Genomic DNA, 19,893 nt, shown 5'->3' on the forward strand with positions numbered 1-19,893 from the left:
TAACAAGTGCCATAATGGTGTGGCGTGAATTGTAAAGTGGCTGTAGGGAAAGGAAGTTTCCCTCCCATCCCCTCCCACTTAAAGGGTGCTTTATGTGGACTGTTTTGTTATCCTGGAATATGTATACTTCTCAAAGTCTGTGGTTTTAAAGCATGCTCCTCTCTACTGTCCCAAAATCTGTTGTTTTCTAGCAAAACAAAATGATGGACATTTGTCTTTCTGACATCATACATTAAAGGAACATGCTTGAAAAACAACACCTGTTAACCTAGCAACTTTTTAAGTTTATACCAGCATTAATTCAAATTTGTGACTGATATGGGGTCTTTGTTCACCAATTATTTTTGTTGATTTGAATAACAGCATTTTTGGCTTTATTATTTCTTGCACTAAGAGGTCAAGCGGTATGACTGAACATAAAGTATCGGTTAATCCAAAAAAAAAAAAAAAAAAAAAAAAAACTATTCTGTTATCTACTTAATTGAATTAGACTGAATTGTCCCTGATTTTGGTTCTTTGCTTACCCCCATGCAGAAATGGTTAAACTTCAGTGTGGAGTCAGCAAGCTTAACCGACAGTCCCATCAAGATGCCAATCAAGTAGGTGCCCCCCAAACATGCACAAATTATGATGCTGTGTCTTAATATCAGCAGTCTCCCATCTTGAACGGCGATATGCTGTTAACTCAAAGGTTTCTGCAGGAATGAGTCTTTCTTTTCTTACTTGCAGAGACCTCAAAGGTAATAGTTGATCCACAAAGAGAAGCCAGTACATAACTCACCAACAAGCAAACTGGATGATTCAAACTTTTAGAAAAAAAAAAAAAAGCTCCCAAAGTGCAGTTGACATTAATTTAAAATACATTTTTTGCATGTAGCAAGTCCCTCTGCACCTCCATAACTTCATAGTCACACAACTACAAAGAAAAGACAAATCTACAGATTGCATAAAATGACTTATTTACAAATTTTCAATGTAACTTACAATGTAAAACAATTCTGTGATATGCATTTTGAGGGAGCTAGGATAGGTGAAGTTCTAGTGCATGTGGCAAAGCCTCCTGCATGGGAGCATGTCTCCACAGTAAATTTTTGTTTTTTTTTATTTGTGCCAAAAGTTCTGATCTGTGCTTTTGCTATTTTTGCAGGGTGTGGTTTTGTGTGACTATCAAGTGCATTTATGCCAGCTGCAGTTTTGTCACATCATAATACATTTCTGTTCTTTATTCTCCATATTCCATCTATCAAAATAAAATGCCTGTTTCACCAAGGTAACATTGCCCTTCACCACCATACTGACAGCAACATTCCCATAGTGAGTCAACCTTGCTTTCATCTGTGGTTTCAGAACAGAATCTGGGATCCCTTCCAAAACACCCTACAGTAAATGTAAGGTGGCAAAGGGACTGCAAAGAGGAATGCATGGAAAAGTCACTGAAGTAGTTTACTTCTTTCAGAAATATAAAATAAAACTGCAGCCATCAGCATTAATTAACCACAGTTGACAATGGTAAGTAATGAACTCATGAACTTGTTGCACATTTACTGAACCCAGGCACACCTGCAATGAACATCAAAAATACTGTTTTTTAGGCTGCAAAAGCAAGAAAACAAAACTAGTGACAAAATGATTAACAAACTCAATACTTGGACAAATGCTCAAATCTCTGTTAAAGTGTGTCTACATCATAACATTTATTTTACACTTACCTATAGATTGGTTAACAGCTTTCATACATAAATTTTCGATTAATGCTTTTCCTGGACTTTGGCCGTCAATCCTAGGCTAAATATAATGTTAAGGAAAAGATGAGAAAAACTGACACTGGCAGAATGCATTAGTAACAGCTTAATTTTAATGAAGTAAAACAGCAACTTTAAAAATGTTGCTGTGTTCCTACTGATTCAGTACATGACTTCATATAATGAGAATACATAGGCAATTATGCAAAGGAGGAGAAAAACAGTTTAACAACCCAGTTCCCAAGAGTCTAATCATTACTATATCTCCTCACAAACTGTTGACATAAAGATAATGTCTCGTTACAAGAAATGTATAGGTGATGGTTAATAATCACTTAAGTACACCTTCAAATGGTTGCTAAGAGTACTATATCTCTTCACAAACTGTTGACGTAAAGATAATGTGTTGTTATAAGAAACGTATAGGTGATGGTTAATAATCACTCAGGTACTCATTCAAGTGGTTGCCAGCTTAATTAAGCTGGCACTGAAACTAAAGAAGCTACTGCTTGCAGTTGACAACAATTTCCTAATTACTATTTTGTTCTGGGGCTCCTCATCACAGTTCAGCTACCAAACATGTAGACGACCCAACAGAACAGGCTAAAAAGGCAGGCTGCCAAATCCACATCTTCATTGGCAGGTGCATAACACAAAAGTCCTATAATCCTTCAACAACTATAGCACTTCAGAGGACAAATTCATTAAATGTGATTTGTTCTGTGGAGGATAGGGCTGGCTAAACAGTTATACAACTTCAATAAATGGCTATCATTTTGTGGGTGCATACAACACAGATGGTTACAGTGTAATATGAGGCATAATTAGGCTACTTGATTTTAGTCTATGGCAATATATTATTTATTAAAGACAACATCATGGTTGCAGTAACCATTGTATTCATAAATTATTCATTAAGCATAGCAAGAAACCACACATATTGTACAGCTTACAACTTTTATATAACAATGCCAGGAAGCAAAAGCCTGCTTACTCCTTACAAATGTCACATATGGCTATCACCCTATTTCTTTCAGTAAATAAGTCACATGATGGAAACAGAACAATAAAAACATTAAAGGAAATGGAGTGGCTCAAACAAGTCTCAGCTTTTCTGCCGTTGGATAACCTGACTGTGGTACAGACGCCTCGGAATACAACACTCCTGAAACATTCAACTAAAGTAGCAACCTGTCTCACAGAGGGACTGACTAGATTAAGAATTATAAAATAAAAGGTCATTACTATTCAAAATCACACATGCTGACTGGACAGCCCAATCAGCATGCCCATTGTAAATCCAGTATATACCAAAAGAAAGAAGTCTAGCCACCTATAGTATTGTTTAGTACTGGCTTTTTATTGAAATATGCCTCAGAAAGCTTCCTTTACATGGATGGACAAGGTAAAATGTGAGAAAATTGAGGGATGATCTGCAAAACTCAACACACAAACGGTACAGTTAATGCTACTATAATCATTGATCGTACTGCCGGTAAGCATACTTTTCAAATATCCAGAGTTTTGCAGAGTATCCCTCATTTTCCTCATGTTTTTACCCTTTTAATCATAAAATGTTAGTTTTTCTAGTAAACTACTGAGGATTTCTGCAATCATGCATCAACGCATGGTGAAGAAAAAAAAAAACAAGTCAGACAGAGTGAGAGAAACTGAGAAAATGAAATGGACATGCACTCTTCTCCATTACCTCTCTTTCCCTGCACTGATGTACTGCGAAAGTGTAGAGCCATGCATGCCATACGCATGCACAGTACATCACAACTAACTTGAGGAAGCACAGTGCCATTATACAATGGCATTATTTAAGGAAAGTAAGCAATTTCATTCTCAGTTAATATCATTGTAAGACAGCAATAACTCACTACTGGATGTGGGTATCACAGGATTTACCCACATTTTGCTTTGTTTGATCACTTCGGCTTTGCCCTCATCTTCAAACCACACTAGCCATGGGTAAATCCTATAATAACCACACCCCGTCGTGGGTTATTGCTAACGTGTCTTACCCAATTGTATATAAAGGAAATGCTGTACATTAGCCATGCTAAGAAAGTCTGTTTAGTAAACAATTTGCCTGTCATACAACAGGTGAAGGAAAAAAGAAGTTATGTCTTACCATAATGTTCCATCTGTATTGTTGATCTTCATCCATTCATCACTGATGGGTTCTGTTCTGAGCCCTCGGAACAGAATCAGCCTTATTCCCAAAACTCGTGCCAGGCAAAAATTCCTGAGCTAAGATTTTACCCATAATCCCCTTCTCCTTGTTACCTCAGATCGAGTTTGCCCTAGCCAGAAAAGCAGAGGCTGTCTCCGAGCAAAAAAACCTTAGTCTAGGAAATGGACCCAAAGATCCCCCAGGGGCCACTAGAAGGGGGAAGGAGGGTGGGACGTGATGAATGGATGAAGATCAACAACACAGATGGAACATTATGGTAAGACATAACTTCTTTATCTGATGTTGTTAATCTTCATGCCATTCATCACCGATGAGACAGAGTCCCCAGCTACCTTATATCCATGGGTGGCCCTAAGGAAGAACATTCCTGGGCACCACTGAACCAAAAGACGCTCTTCCCCTTGAGACCAGATTCAGCTTGTAATGAGTGATAAAGGTGTAGGGGGAGACCACGTAGCTGCTGCACAGATGTCATCCATTGAAGCTCTGGAATGAAATGCCACAGAGGTTGCTATAGATCTAGTGGAGTGAGCCCTGATGTTTAGCAGGACAGATTTCTTTTCTAGATTACAGATGAAAGTTATACAGTCTCTGAGACATTTCGATGGAGTCACTTTAGAGATTGATTTTCCTATTTGTGGGCCAGAAAAGGAAATAAACAATGGTCTGATTTCCTGATAGTTTTTGTTCTGTCTAGGTAAAACCTCAATTGTTTGTGAACATTCAGTAAATGTAAACAATACTCTCTCTTGTTGGAAACATTAGGAAAAAATACAGGCAGATCAATTGTCTGATTAATGGAAAGCTCGGAAATCACTTTTGGTAGGAAGGAAGGATTTGCCCGTAGTGATACTGTGCCCTTATGAAAAATCAAATAAGGATGCTTGGTACAAACAGCTTGGAGCTCGGAAATCCGTCTGGCCGAAGTAATCGCCACCAGAAAAAGGGATTTCCAGGATAGAAACTTGATTTCACACATGGCTGCTGGTTCAAAGGGGGACCGTGTCAAAGAATGTAAGACAAGAGTGAGACTTCCTGGGCTCTGTGGGTTGCTTAAGTGGAGGTCTTAAATGATAGATTCCTTTCAAAACGGTCTTGCTCAGGTGATGAGAGATTAAGGAGGAGTCACCAAAACCATTATGAAAATTCGAAATGGCAGCTAAATGGACACGAATGGTTGAGGCTGCAGTGTTAGATCGGTACTGGAGTACAGCAGAGATGTGTGCAGAAAAAGGGTCTAAATCTCCCTGTCTAGACCAAATTGAAAATCTTTTCCATTTGTCAGCATGAAGTTTTCTGGTGGATGGTTTATGAGAAGCCAGAATAATGTCACATACTGAAGAGGAAAGATTACAATGCCTGGCAATCATTAGAAGTGGAGAAGCCAAGCTGTGAGCTTGAGGCTGGAAAGGTTCGGGTGTGGCTCAGCCCCTGAGGGTGAGATATCACATATGGAGTTGGATCCAGAATTCACGGTCTGCAAAGAAGATGAGGCCAGAGAAAGTGGAACCATACCTGTCGAGGTCAAAAGGGGGCTAAGATGATCATCTTGCTTTTCAAACAAAGGGCTTTCTTCAGAACTATAGGAATCAGAGGAAATGGAGGATAGGCGTAAAGAAGTCCCGTAGGTCAAACGTGAGTAAGAGTGTCTCTCAGGGACTTCCCCTGTGGGGGAATCCGGGCGAAATAGTTGCTGCACTTGTGGTTGGATGGGGAGGGAATAGGTCGCAGCAAGGCTGGCCCTAATGGCTGAAAATCTTCACCGCTAACTTGGGGTCGATGGACCACTCGTGAGGTAGGAGAATGCACCCGATCAATTTGTCTGTGATCACGTTGGAAATCTCCGGGAGATGTGTTGCTATCAGAAAGCGGTTGGAAACTATCATTCATTGCCAGACTCTCATGGCCTCTCGAGATAGGGGATAGGACTTGGTTCCTCCTTGTTTACTGATGAACCAAACTACTGACATGTCCGATTGGATAGCAACAGTTCCGGAAGGAAGGGCAGTCTGAAATGCCTGCAACGCTAAAAGTACTGCCCTCAGTTCTAGAACATTTATATGCAGATTGGCCTCTACATTGGACCATGTACCTTGGACAGTCATTCCCTGATAATGGCCTCCCACCCTATCAGAGAAGCATCTGTGGTCACAATGGCGTTGGGATAAGGGGAATGGAAAGGTTGGCTCTAAAGTGCTGAGTCTGGCTTCATCCACCAAGAAAGATCTAGTTTGCACCGATTTATAATATGGATCTTGGAAGACAACGGTTGATGATTCAGATACCATTGGGTTAACAGTAGCCACTGTACGAGTCTCATGTGAAATCTTGCTAGGGGTACTACAGCTATAGATGCTGCCATTGATCCTAACTGCAGGACCTGTCAGTCAGGCACCAAGCCGTGACACAGTATCACCCAGAGGTGTATCTTTATTCTTTGAAGCCTGTGATCTGGGAGAGAGATCAAGCACGAACAGGCGTTGAACGTTACCCCTATAAACTCCAAGGTCTGGGTGCGAGTCAGATTGGACTTTTCCCAGTTTATGGATATCCTCAGGCAATGCGCCAGAGAGAGGGTGTAATGCAAAGCTGTTACCAGTAGATGCTTGGTGGGAGCGGTGAGGAGCCAATCGTCCAGATATGGAAACACCTGGAATCCTTGCAGCCTCAAGTGAGCTGTCACTGCTGCCATGCATTTGGTGAATACTCTGGGGGCAGTAGAGAGTCCGAAGGGCAGGGCACGGAATTGGTAGTGATTGGCTCCCAACCAGAAGCAAAGAAACCTTCTGGAGCGTTTGTCCATCTTGATGTGGTAATACGCATCCCGAAGATCTATCGAGCACATCCAATCGCCTTCCTCCAGAAAAGGGAGAATGGACTGAACCATGACCATCCGGAATTTTATCTGGCTGACGAACTTGTTTAAACAGCTGAGGTCCAAAATTGGCCTCTAGTCCCGTCTTTTTTGGCACCAAAAAAAAAAAACTTGAGTAAAATCCATATCCTATCTGGTATGGTGGGACTTTTTGGATGACTCTTTTTAAACACAGCTGTTCTATTTGTAGAGCTGCTTCATCCCTTAGACTGGGTGGAACGTCTGGGATTCGCTTTGGAGGTTTTGGGTAGGAGTCCAAAGGGATTTTGTAACCTCTGGATATTATCTTCTGCACCCAAGAGTCAGTGGTAATGGATAGTCAGGCATTGGGGTGCAGAGAAAGATGTCCCCAACTGCTTCCAGAGGAAAGCAATCGGGCCACTCTTCAGGAGCGCTGATAAGGCTGCCCAGAGAAGGAATCTCTGGAGCCCTGATTACACTGACCCCCTCTGCCCCATGTAGGGGCACCTTCCGGAAGAGCTGCCCCTCTGCCTCTGGGGGTAAACTCGCCACGTGTGTCATGAAAAGAACCCTGAGTTTTTTTGTGCCACAATTTCCCAGTTTTCTGGTTCCTGGAAATAGGATGCTGAGGAGTGGAGAAATGTACACCAACCGCAGACAGGTTCTTACGGTCCCACTCACACCTGGCTAACATGTCCTTCACATTAGGGCCAAACAGGGAGGATGCTTCCACTCGAGTGTTAAGGAAAGAAGACTTGAAGGCATCCGCGAAGTCACATAGGTGCATCCAGGTGTGACATCTCATAACTACACCTGAACCCGCAGCTTTGGCCACCCCTTCGGTTGCATGTGAAATCAACCTCATGGACGAACTAGAAATCGATTCCAGGGTTGCTAGCTACAAGGCTACCTTGTCATTAACCTCATCAGACACCTTTCTTGACAGAGTTCAGAGATTAGGTCTCTCTGGAGTCTGGTGAAATGTGCCAGGTAGTTCAAAGACTGAATAGCAAAGGTTGATGAAGCAAACACTCACTTCCCCAGTCTGTCCACTGCTCGGGAGTCTCTGTTAAGCGGGTGAACAGTTTGGCTCTCCTCAGCAAGCTCTCTCTTAGTGGCTGCCTCCACCACCATAGCATCTACCGGTAGATCTTTTGACCAATGAGGATGTTCTTTGGGGGAGAGAGGAACTTGTCTGGTCTCTTGGGGATTGCTTCAACCACGTCAGGATTCTTCTAGGCGCACTGCACCCCAAGCTGAACCAACTCGTCTGCAGGTGGGGTCATCCAGGTGGTAGATGGTCGAGCACAAAAGGCCTGCAGGAAAATGGATTCCTCCAAGGAAGGGGTTTTGGGCTTCCAATCACCCCTCTGTTTCAAGATCTCCAGGATGTCTCCAAAGGAGACATCTTCAAGGGGTGATCGAGGGGACCCTTCCCCTTCATTGTAATCTGTATCGTCGGTGAGGGACTCCTCAGGGGAGTCCATGTGCTTCCTCTTGCACGATTTCTTCCTAGGAACTTCCTCAGTGGGAGATTCTGAGGAGGACCCGGAAGAAAGGGCATCCTGCAATAGGGTCTCCTACAGCTCCCTTGCTCGATCTGGGACGGTGGCCTGTGGCTGCTGCAGCACAGGGGGAGGACATGGGGGTTCCAACGCAGAAGGCTTGCTCACAGAGGCAAGAGCCCTCTTCATCTCCCGGAAAGCAGGGCTGCCCAAAGAGGGATGGGAGCCCGGAACCGAGAAGGACAACCTCGGAACCGGTGTCATACCCCGCCCCGTTGAGCCCGCTCCCAGGCGTGGAGCCTCAAGCTGGATAGGTACTGACAGGGCTCATGGAACTGTGGATAGGAAAGGTCGGCTCTGAACTCGGAACCTGCAGTCCAATCCCGGGCCTGAGGATGACCCGGTTCCAATGGAACCGACATCCAAAGGGTCGACTCCAGGGCCGAAGTGAGGTCCACTATCAGCACCGAAGCCGAGGGTGCCGAGAGAGACGGTGCAGAGGACTTTGGAACCTGCAAAGAGGATGAAGGAGGGGAATAATATGGAGTCCGTGAAGCAGAAAAACCCAAGTCCTATAAGGGAATGGGATTTTGAGTAAGAAGGAATACTCCTGGCTGTCAGCAGCTGGTCCACAAGGCGCAAGACATCTAGTTCAGAGAGGCTCCTGGTGGACCTAAAGGATATCCAGGGGACTCTGGGCAATCTAAGAAGGTACTATAAGCCTGTCCCAAGAAAGGGTCCACAGATGGGGAATATCGGGTCTGTGCTTATACGTCTAGTGGCACCAAAGTCTCCATTTTTGAGACGATAGGAACAGTAGGGTCTATCTGAGTTATCGGAGCCAGTTAAGGGCGCAGAGTTGTAATCGGAGTCAAAGTCAGAGTTTTTGGATCAGTCACATCAGATGGCACAGATGTTGTCAGTGCCAAGGTAGTTGGCATCGACGATATAGACAAAGACGGTACCAAGGTGGTGCCATAGGCGAAGACTTTTGTTCCGGTGCAGAAAGCTTTGGAATTTTTGGTTTTGGCAGTCTTTCCTTCTTACCAGAAGGTGAGGAGGGAACGGAGTGTGGTCTCTTTTTGTCTTTCCTAGGAGGGGGTGAACCCTCCGACGCGGAGAAAGGTGATTTGAGTAGTCCTTTCAAAATCAATTTATTTTTGCGCTTATTCAGGGTACGAGAGCTAAACCCCAGCCAGAAAGAGCAAGGGGGTTGTACCAAGAGATGAGGCACTCCCAAACAGTAAACACAGTCATCAGGAAGGTCACTATTAGGCATTTTCCTCTTAAACTTCAGGGATTGTTTGAAGCCTGATGTGCCCTTTTTATCAGACATGTTAATATCCACAAAAAAACAGCAAAAGGAAAGAAAAAAACAACAGATTACCACAACTAAGCAGACAACAATAGTTAACTGGAAGGCAAAGAGAAGATACCAACGATGGTATAGAAAGAATTACCACAGTAGGTAGACAGAAGGAAGTGTACCAGCAACGGCACAAAGATTACAAACCGGTAATGACAGGAAAGTTGGAAAAGGACTTGGCGAAACACAGCTACAGGAGATAACACACTAGCTAAGAACACACTAAACAATTTTGAGTTATCAGAAATATCAAAAGAACAGAATATTCCAACAATATCAAAGACTTAGCTGAGAGCTGGCTTGAATGTGGCTTAATGGCGATGCGACAAACAAGATCTGAGTTAACAGGGAGAAAGGGATTATGGATAAAATCTTAGCTCGAGAGTTTTTGGCTGGCGCGAGCTTTGGTATAAGGCCGACTCTGTTCCGAGGGCTTGGAACCAAACCCATCAGTGATGAATGCGATGAAGATTAACATCATCAGATCAAATGATTTTACTAGACATTAAACTCAGCTTGTCAAGTACTGTCAAAAAAAGAGCAAGATCATTCCTCATGTCCTATAATAAGCAGGTCTCAAACAGCTGGTGCCAGAACCTACTTTATCAAGTGAAGTCTTGGACTTGGTGTTGTCAAACTAAAAGGGAAAGAAGACCTCAGCAAGGGAAGTGGACAGCTATCTGGAAACAACGGAGTAAAACAAGAAGTTATGTCTTACCATAACGTTCCATCTGTGTTGCAGATCTTTGTTCATTCATTACAGTTAGGACCTCGGTTCCATCCTTGGAACCGATACGGCCATTTCCCCAGCTCACGCAAGCCAAAAACTCTCAGCTAAGACGTACCCATAATGCCCCTCTACTTGTTACTCCAGATAAAGTTTGCTCGCCCTAGATAAAAGATGTAGTAATAGAAAAGACAGTAGGAGGCTCTGTCTGAACAAATACCCTAAGTACACCAGGAGTCCAGGCAGGGGGAAGGAGGGAGGGAAGTAATGAATGAACAAAGATCTACGACACAGATGGAATGTTATGTTAAGACATAACTTCTTTATCTGATGTTGTAAATCTTTGTTCTTTTATTACAGTTGGGACTGATTCCCCAGCTACTTGAGTCCTGGGTGGCCCTAAGGAAGGATATTCCCGAGCACCACAGAACCAAAAGATGCTCATCCCCCTGGAGGTCAGATCCAATTTGTAAGGAGATATAAAGGTATGAGGTCTTGCCCAAGTGGCTGCTGCGCATATATCATCCATAGAAGCTCTGGAATGAAAAAGTTACAGAAGTAGCCATAGATCTGGTAGAATGAGCCTTTATTCTGGAAGGTAAGGATAGCTTATTCTATTTGTAGATAAAGGTAATGATGTTTCTAAGCCAAGAGGATAAAGTCACTTTGGAAACAGGTTTACCCAATCTGGGTCTTGCAAAGGCCACAAACAATTGATCTGTTTTTTCTGAAAGACTTAGTTCTGTCCAAATAACAGCGAAACTGCTAATGCACATCAAGGGTGTGCAAAAGGTACTCCCCTCTATCAGAATGCAGAGGGAAGAAAATTGGCAGGTCAATAGATTGGTTAATGGAAAAGCCTGAAATGACCTTGGGCAAGAAAGAAGGGTCAGTATGAAGGGACACCCTATCTGTGTGGAAGATCAAGTAAGGACTCTTGACACTCAAGGCCTGCAGCTCAGGTACTCTTCTTGCTGATGTAAGTGCTACTAGAAGTATGTTTTTCCATGTCAAAAATTTCAAATCACATGAATCAAAGGGAGAACCTGTGAGTGACTGAAGCACCAGAGTCAAGTCTCGGGGTTCTAAGGGAGGCTTGACCGGAGGTTTAACATGTACTACTCCCTTCAAAAAGGTCTTGCATAGGCGGTGTGACATAATTGAAGAATTATCAAGACCATTATGAAAATTGGCGATAGTTGCTAAATGTACAGTGATCGTCGATGCTGAGGCTCCTGCATGTAAAAGAGTAGTTAGGTATTGTAGGATCTTTTGAATAGGCACAGAGAAAGGGTCTAAGTTCTGGTCTTTGACCCAAATAGAGAACCTAGTCCATTTACTATAATAAACTTTTCTAGTGGAAGGCTTGTGTGAGGCCAGAAGAATTTCATGAATAGGAAATGGGATGTCAGGCAGCCAGGCAATCACTGGAAGTGGAGGAACCAAGCTGTGAGCTTGAGACTATGCAGGTTTGGATGTATCAATCCCTGAGGCTGAGATAACAGGTTCTGGGAATGATTCAGAATCCACGGGCTGTGAATCAGATGAGGCCATAGAAACAGGACCCAGACTTGACGAGGATCACTTTGCTTCTCAACTTCTGAGCTTTCTGGAGAAACTTTGGGATGAAGGGAAATGGGGGAAAGGCATACAGAAGATCCAGGGGCCAATCATGCATTAGAGCGTCCCTCAGTGGTTCCCCTGAGGGGAGGATCAAGGCAAAATAGCTTCTGCATTTGTAGTTTAGAGGGGAAGCAAACAGCTTGCCCCAGCGCTGGAAGATCCGATCTGCTGTTAAAGGGTTGAGGGGCCACTCATGAGGCATCAGGATATTTCTGCTCAGACTGTCCGCAATAAGTTTGGAACTCCCAGGAATGTGCGTTGCTATAAAAAAGCGGTTGGAAACTATCGCCCAGTGCCAAATCCTCATGGCTTCCCGACACAGGGGGAAAGACCTGGTTCCGCCTTGCTTGTTGACATACCAGATGACTGACATATTTACTGACTGAATTGCAATGGTCCCTGAGGGAGGGGATGCATCGAACGCTTGCAACATTAAGAGAACTGCCCTCAGTTCCAGGACATTTATGTGCAAGTTGGTTTTCATGGGGGACCAGGTGCCTTGGACAGTCTTTCCCTGGAATTGCCACCCTCCCTAACAGTGAAGCGTCCGTGGTCACCATGGCCTGGGGAAGACAGAAACGTCGACACCAAAGATTCTTTTGTGGCTTCATCCACTAGTGCATTTCTTCCTTGCAATGTTTTGTAAGGCGTATCATGTGGTTGAGTGGGTGGGTTAGCAACGACCATTGTGTGGAAAGGAGCCACTGCAGGATTTTCATGTGCAGTCTCGCCAGTGGTACTAACGTAATGGCAGCTGCCATGGAGCCCAACAGTTGCAGTACAAAGACATGCTGGTACATAGGTCTGAGGAAGAAAGTCTTGGATTTGGTGTCTTATTTTCAAAAGCATGTGAGGGGTGAGAGAAGCTTGACAGGATATTGTGTCGAAGACCACTCCAGTAAATTCCAGTGTCTTTGCTGGGGACATTTGAGATTTGTCTTTGTTGTAATCCCCAAGCGGAGAGCGAGAGCTTGAGTGTAAAAGAGGCTGCGGACTAGAAGATTCCTGGTCGGAGCGGTAAGGAGCCAATCGTCTAGATAGGGAAACACCTGGAATCCTTGTAGTCGAAGATGAGCTACCACAACTGCCATACATTTGGTGAACACTTGGAGGGCTGTCGAGAGACCGAATGGCAGTGTCCTGAATTGGTAGTGATTGTCTCCCAGCCGGAGGTGGAGAAACCTCCAGGAGCGGTGATCCATCTTTATGTGGTAGTACGTGTCCTGGAGGTCTATAGAGCACATCCAGTTATCCCTCCCTAGGAAGGGAAGAATGGACTGTATTGTGACCATCCAGAATTTTTGAGGTTTGATAAATTTGTTCAATAGGCTGAGATCCAGAATTGGTCTCCAGTCCCCTGTCATTTTTAGCACTAAATAAGGACCTTGCGTAAAACCTGGATCATGTCTGGTCTGGTGGGACTGGTTGGATGACTCTTTTTCCTTAGCAGCTTTTCTATCTCTAAGGCTGCTAATTCCCTTTGATTGTGTGGTACATCGGGGATTCGTTTGACAGGTCTGGGAGTTAAGTCGAAAGGTATTTGGTAGCCTTTAGATATTATTCTTTGCACCCAAACATCGGCAGTAATAAGATGTCAGGCTGGAAGATGCAGAGAAAAACAACCCCGACAGCTTCCAGAGGGAAGCAATCGGGCCGCTGCTCAAGAGCGCTGGTAGGGTCTGCCGGAGAAAGAATCTCTAGCACCCTGGTTACGTGGACCCCCTCTACCCCAAAAGGGACATCTTCCATATGAGTTGCCCCCTCTGCCCCGGGGGATTGTTCACCATGAGTGTCACGAAAAGGTCCTTGGGATTTCTTGAACCACATTTTTCCTTCCTTCTGGTTCCTGCAGTAGCACCTCTGGTGGTTGGAAAGGTGTATGCCCACAGCAGACAAGGTCTTTCAGTCTTTCTCACTACATGTAAGTGTGTCTCGTACTTTGGGTCCAAAAAGTGCAGATTCAGCGACGGGTGCATTGATGAAGGAAGATTTAAAGGGGTCTGCAAAGTCACACAACCGCATACAAGCATTACGTCTCATGACAATGCTTGATGCGACACCTTGAGCTGCCCACTCGGAGTGATATCAAATGCATCAAGGGGTTCGAGATGGATTCAAGGGTAGCTAGCTGCAAGGTGGCAGTATCACGCACCTCATCAGACAGTACCCCACCAAAGAGGAAGACATTTTGGAAATTAGGTCTCTTTGGAGATGAGTAAAGTGTGCCAGATAGTTCAGCAACCGAATGGCAAATATCGCTGAAGCATAGGTCCGTTTCCTTAGTCTGTTCATGGTACGGGACTCTCTGGAGGATGGACGGTGGAACTATCTTCTGCCAGTTCCCTCTTGTGGCCACCATCACGACCATAGAATCAACTGTCAATTGCTAGGACCAGTGGGGCTGGTTTTCAGGTGTAGATAAAATTTTTGACTGGCCTCTAACCTGTCTGGGGCCTTCCAGGCACGCTGCACAATGAGTTTAACAAGGTCAACTGACTGTGGGGTCACCCAGGATGTAAATGGCCGGGCACGGAAGGCCTGCAGGAACACCGATTCCTCAGAAGAAGGGTTATAGGACTTCCAGTCTCCCCGCTGCTTGAGGATTTCGAGAATGTCTCCGAATGAGATGTTGGGGGGAGACCATGGGGACCCTTTCCCCTCATCACTATCAGTGTCTTCGGTGATAGATTCCTCCAGTGAATCAAGGTGCTTCCTCTTGCACTGTATCTTCCGGAGTGGCTCCCCAGTGGGATCTTCTGAGGAGGACTCCGGAAAAGGGGTTCCCTTCAAAGAGGGTTCTTGTGACTCCCTTCCCCAGGGCCCCAAAATAGAGGGTTGGGAAAGGAGCAAGAGAACTGGAAGACATCGGAGCCATGGACAAAGGAGGCACCAGCGAGAAAATAGGCGCCGGGCTAGATACCACACTACAGACGGTCCGAGCAGTGCTTCAGGAGAGCATAGGTTCCACTGGAGCTGATGCAGCAAGGGTGGACGGTGCCAACAGGGAAAACACTGCTGTCGGAACCAAGACAGTATGCACCGGAGGTATCTTGTCCTTGGCAGGTATTCGAGTTTTGGAGCCGATGGTTGGGGATGGTGCCGAGGCATGTACAGTCATCGGAGCCCATGGAGCTGAGGAGACTGTCGGCACAGTGGATGGGGATGGTGCCGAGCCATGTACAGTCATCGGAGCTGATGTGGGAACCAAGGACGGCACCAAAGTCAGTGGTGCCGTGGTTGGAACCAAAACAGGAGTGAATACCATGATGAGCACCGAGGGAGAGGACACAGATCCTGGTGCGGAAGAAGTCTGCGCCGAGGAAGCACGGAGCCGACTCAGTTCCGTAACTGATGGAGATGCAAGAACCGAGTGACTCCGTTTGTCCTTATGTTTTTTGGTCTTGGGAGGGGGGGAGACTTCCAACCCTGATAGAGCCTCCGAAAAGGGTGCCTTGAGTATTTCATTTTTCCTTATGTTTTTTTTTTTTTGGTCTTTGGAGGCGGTGAGACCTCCGATCCAGATAGAGCCTCTGAAAAAGGTGTCTTGAGTAATCCATTTGTCCTTATGTTTTTTGGTCTTTGGAGGGGGTGAGACCTCAGACCCAGATAGAGCCTCCGAAAAAAAAAAATGCCTTGAGTAATCCGTTTTTCCTTATGTTTTATGGTCTTTGGAGGGGGTAAGACCTCCGACCCAGACAGAGCCTTCGAAAAAGATGCCTCTGAAAAAAAAGTGCCTTGAGTAATCCGTTTTTCCTTATGTTTTATGGTCTTTGGAGGGGGTGAGACCTTCGACCCAGATAGAGCCTCTGAAAAAGGTGCCTTAAGTAATCCATTTTTTCTCAAGTTTTTTGGTCTTTGGAGGGGGTGAGACCTCCGACCCAGACAGACCCTCCGAAAAAGGTGTCTTGAGTAAACCTTTTAAGATAAGTTTATTATTACATTCTGCTAGTGTACAATTACTAAAACTAGCACAAAAGTCACAGTCAGCTCTAATATGATCCAGACCCAAATAGTAGACACAACGAACATGTGCATCTGAGTTAGGCATCTTACATCCACAGTTGACACACTGTTTAAATCCCAACTTAGCTTTGTCTGACATAGTAAGGCAACAAGGCGATCTTATAGAAAAAATAAGGGAGAAAGTACCAGTGATGTTATTTTAAAAAATACCACTAGTAGAAAGGAAAGCCCTGTCAAAGACAGGAGAGAGGGGGATAGTACCAATAAAGGTTGTTGTTTTTCTTTCGGCTTTTCCCGGTTAGGGGTCGCCACAGCAGAACTCCGCTAATGATTGGCAGTAGATTTTTACGGTGCCATCTCGACGCCCAACCTTCAATGAAGGCACGCCCATTCACGCATGTCTTTCGAACGCTACTCGACTGCGGGGAGGACATGCAGACTCCACACAGAAGGCGCTCCAGCCGAGAATCGAACAGGAGAACCTCTTGCTGTGAGGTGACAATGCTACTACTGTACCACCGCGGCTTAAAAACTTAAATTACCAAGGAAAAAAGTAGGAAATAGGTGACAGTAAGAAAAGGCTAACGACTAAAAATTAAATAATTTTTAAGAGAAACTGTCTTAAAATTAACAATTTTCTATTTAGCTTTGAGAGAGATGGCTAGCACGTCTGACTAGGAATATTTCAAATGAGATCTGGAATAACTAGGAGAGGGGCATTATAGATAGGTCTTAGCTGGGTAGGTCTTAGCTGAGAGTTTTTGGCTTGCGTGAGCAGGGAAACGGCCGTATCGGTTCCGAGGACGGAACCAAGCTCCTAACTGTAATGAAAGAACAAAGATTTACAACATCAGATGTGTAGTTTGCCATTAAGCTAACAACATAATAGACTCAGTTTGGACTTCAGGACACGAGAATGACCAGAAGAGCAGTACTTTATACTCATTCTAACAATGCAGAACAATGGTGGTCATGTATGGAGGAATATTGCTAATATCAACAGCAGTAAATTCAAAAATGATAGGAAAATGAACTCTATCTAATTATACTTTAAGCAGTATTAACCGCCTGGGTGTGTACAGTTCCTTAAGAGTGTCATTTGACAAGCAGACTTTAGAGAATAAATATGTAAAAAGGAAGCTTTCTCTCTGTTCTTTGTAAAACAGTTTCACACTAAAAAGGAAAATCTGTCTTTCACACCTCCCTCCAACTGAGCTATATACTGCTGCATTTTTTCATGGAATTCCTGGGACTCTGTGTATAGGCAGTGATGGGAAGCATAACACAAATGTTCTTTTACTGTGTTTAAAAGCTGCAATCTGCACATGCATTAAAAGTCAAATATTGAGCATGCAAACCTTCTCCTGATCATAAACTATGAAAAAATAATCACATCTCTTTTCTTACATAAACAAGAATGGAATATTGCCTACATACACAGTGTACTGTACAGCACTTTGGGCTCTGGCACTCATAGGTGCTGGAAGCTGTTGAAGACTGGGGGAGGGGGGCAGAGGGTGAGAGGGGCACTAAGTGATCTAAAAAAGGCAATTTTTTTATAACTATTTACTACCACAACATAGGTTCACTTGGAGGACATTTTAAGCTTAGCCAATTCCCTTTTGGTGCTTGAATCAACACTTTCTGATTGGTCTTACCTATCCCATGGGTGATAATTGTATATTAGCCCTACTGAGAATAACCGTGATCATACCATAGATAATTTGAGGGGACCCTTGTAAGGGATGCAGCATTTAGGAACTGCCGCTATTCATTAGTGGCATGAGAGGCAGTAAATGATCTCACCTTTGTAAAATTATTACTTTCTAACCTGATTCTGGGTGTGCCCTTGTTGTTTCTGACACAGACATCTGCTAAAGTTAGACGTGTAGTACATAGAAGCAGAAAAAAAGCTTGGCATGGCTTCCTTCTCAGAGATGAATAGGTTGGAAGTGACAATGACAATGATGAAGAAGATGATGATGCGGGTGACCATGATGAAATGTCAAACAATCTGCAGGCAAAGCAACAGACTAACCTACACTGCTTGTGCTGCAGTCAAGTCAGGTTATTATTAGCACTTCACTCCAGCTTAGATGGGCTCCAGCAATATGTTTTTAGATGCATCACAACAGAAGTTATTAATATGAATATTGTTCTTATACAGTCACATTGAGCTTCTGAAACCCCACAGACAAGTTTCTGAGCCTTCAGTAAGGTTCACAAACATACACTGACCCACCACATACAAGAAGAATGCAAGCAGCACTGTACATAAGAACAACTGATTACAAAGAAAAATACACACACACACACACACACACACACACACACACACACACACACACACACACACACACACACACACACACACACACACACACACACACACACACATGATAAAACGACACCAGCTACTAAAATGATAAACGGTGCACACCAGCTACTAAAATTATAAACGGAGCACACCAGCTACTAAAATGATAAATGGAGCACATCAGCTACTAAAATGACAAACAGAGCCACACCAGCTACTAAAATGATAAACGGAGCACACCAGCTGCTCAGATGATAAATAGAGAACACCAGCTACTCAGATGATAAACGGAGCCAACCAGCTACTAGATGATAAACGGAGCCAACCAGCTACTACTACAATAATAAACGGAGCACACCAGCTACTAAAATGATAAATGGAGCACACCAGCTACTCAGATGATAAACGGAGCACACCAGCTATTACTACAATAATAAACGGAGCACACCAGCTACTGAATGGATGCAGTAAATAATAAACGGAGTACACAGCCTTGGGGAAACACACAAATAAACCTCTCCTTACCGTGGATGATCTGCCACCATTTTGTCTGCGCACTTTTGTGTTTAACTAGTGTGAGACGCACGCATGAGTCTTTACAGGGTCTTGCTGCTGTAAAAGTGTGTGGGGGGGGGTGTTTCTGATCCCTCCCCCTCTCTCCATGGTTCCGGCGCCCATAACAAAGGTCAAAGGAATGGAAATGATGATGTGTTTTTTTCATGTTTTGATGTTTAGCTAAGCTTTTGCTGAAAGGTGGGAGGGGCTATAAGTGAGGAACCTTTTGTTTCAATAGAGAAGCGCAAGTTTTTGATGTGTTTTTTTTGATACAGTTGTTTATATACAAGTGAAATTTAAGGTGGTCATTAATTATGACTCCTAAAAGTTTTGTGTTATTTAAAACAGTGATGGAGGTGTTATCAAGGGATAGTACGGAAAAATTGGTTTTGAGGTGGGTGAGGTTTTTAGGAAGAAAAAGAAGTTTTGTTTTTTGCTGTTAGGAATAAGCTGATTTTAGGAAAGTCAGGTTTCAACAGAGTTAAAGCATTCTTGGGTAGCAGAGATAAGATCAGAGAGAGTATCAGAGATGGTGATGACTGTAGAGTCATCTGCATATTGTATGAGGTATGACTGGGGGCAGGAGGTTAGAGAAGATTAGTGAAGATGTTAAAGAGTAGTGGGCCAAGGATGGAGTCTTGTGGGACACCCATCTTTACTGGGAGAGAAGGGAAGAGAGCGGACAACCATCTCACTGATTGCTTACCATAAGAGAGATAGCTGGAAAACCAGGCAACAGTAGCAGTGGAGAAGTTGAGGTTAGACAGTTTGGTTAGAAGGATAGAGTGGGAGACGGTATCAAAGGCTTTAAACAGGTCGAGAAAAAGACATGTTTACTGTTGTCTCTTGCCAGAGACATAGTATGGGTGAAGGACACTAGGACAGTTGTAGTGCTATGTAGTGGGAAAAAGCCATGTTGGGTGGGAGTGAGCAAGTTTTCCTGTAATGGGTGTTGCATGACTTGCTTGTGAATGCATTTTATTAATATTTTTGAGAGACGTGAGAGTATAGCAATAGGTCTGAAGTTGGAAATTTCATTACAGATACCTCCTTTATGTA

The 19,893-nt window shown here is 44.0% G+C and overlaps 1 protein-coding gene across 1 annotated transcript in view; it reads right to left on the reverse strand.

Moving 5' to 3' along the window:
* Positions 1-19,893, reverse strand: part of DDX11 (DEAD/H-box helicase 11) — a 1,280,855-nt gene that overhangs the window by 27,613 nt on the left and 1,233,349 nt on the right. The window contains exon 25 of the mRNA XM_044087617.1: positions 1,710-1,785. Within this exon, the coding sequence (XP_043943552.1) occupies positions 1,710-1,785 (76 nt within the window). The remainder of the gene's footprint in view (positions 1-1,709; positions 1,786-19,893) is intronic.

Source organism: Protopterus annectens, chromosome 11.part0 (genome assembly GCF_019279795.1).
Source record: "Protopterus annectens isolate FY-2018-M chromosome 11.part0, PAN1.0, whole genome shotgun sequence".
In the NCBI taxonomy this organism is placed as follows: Eukaryota; Metazoa; Chordata; order Ceratodontiformes; family Protopteridae; genus Protopterus; species Protopterus annectens.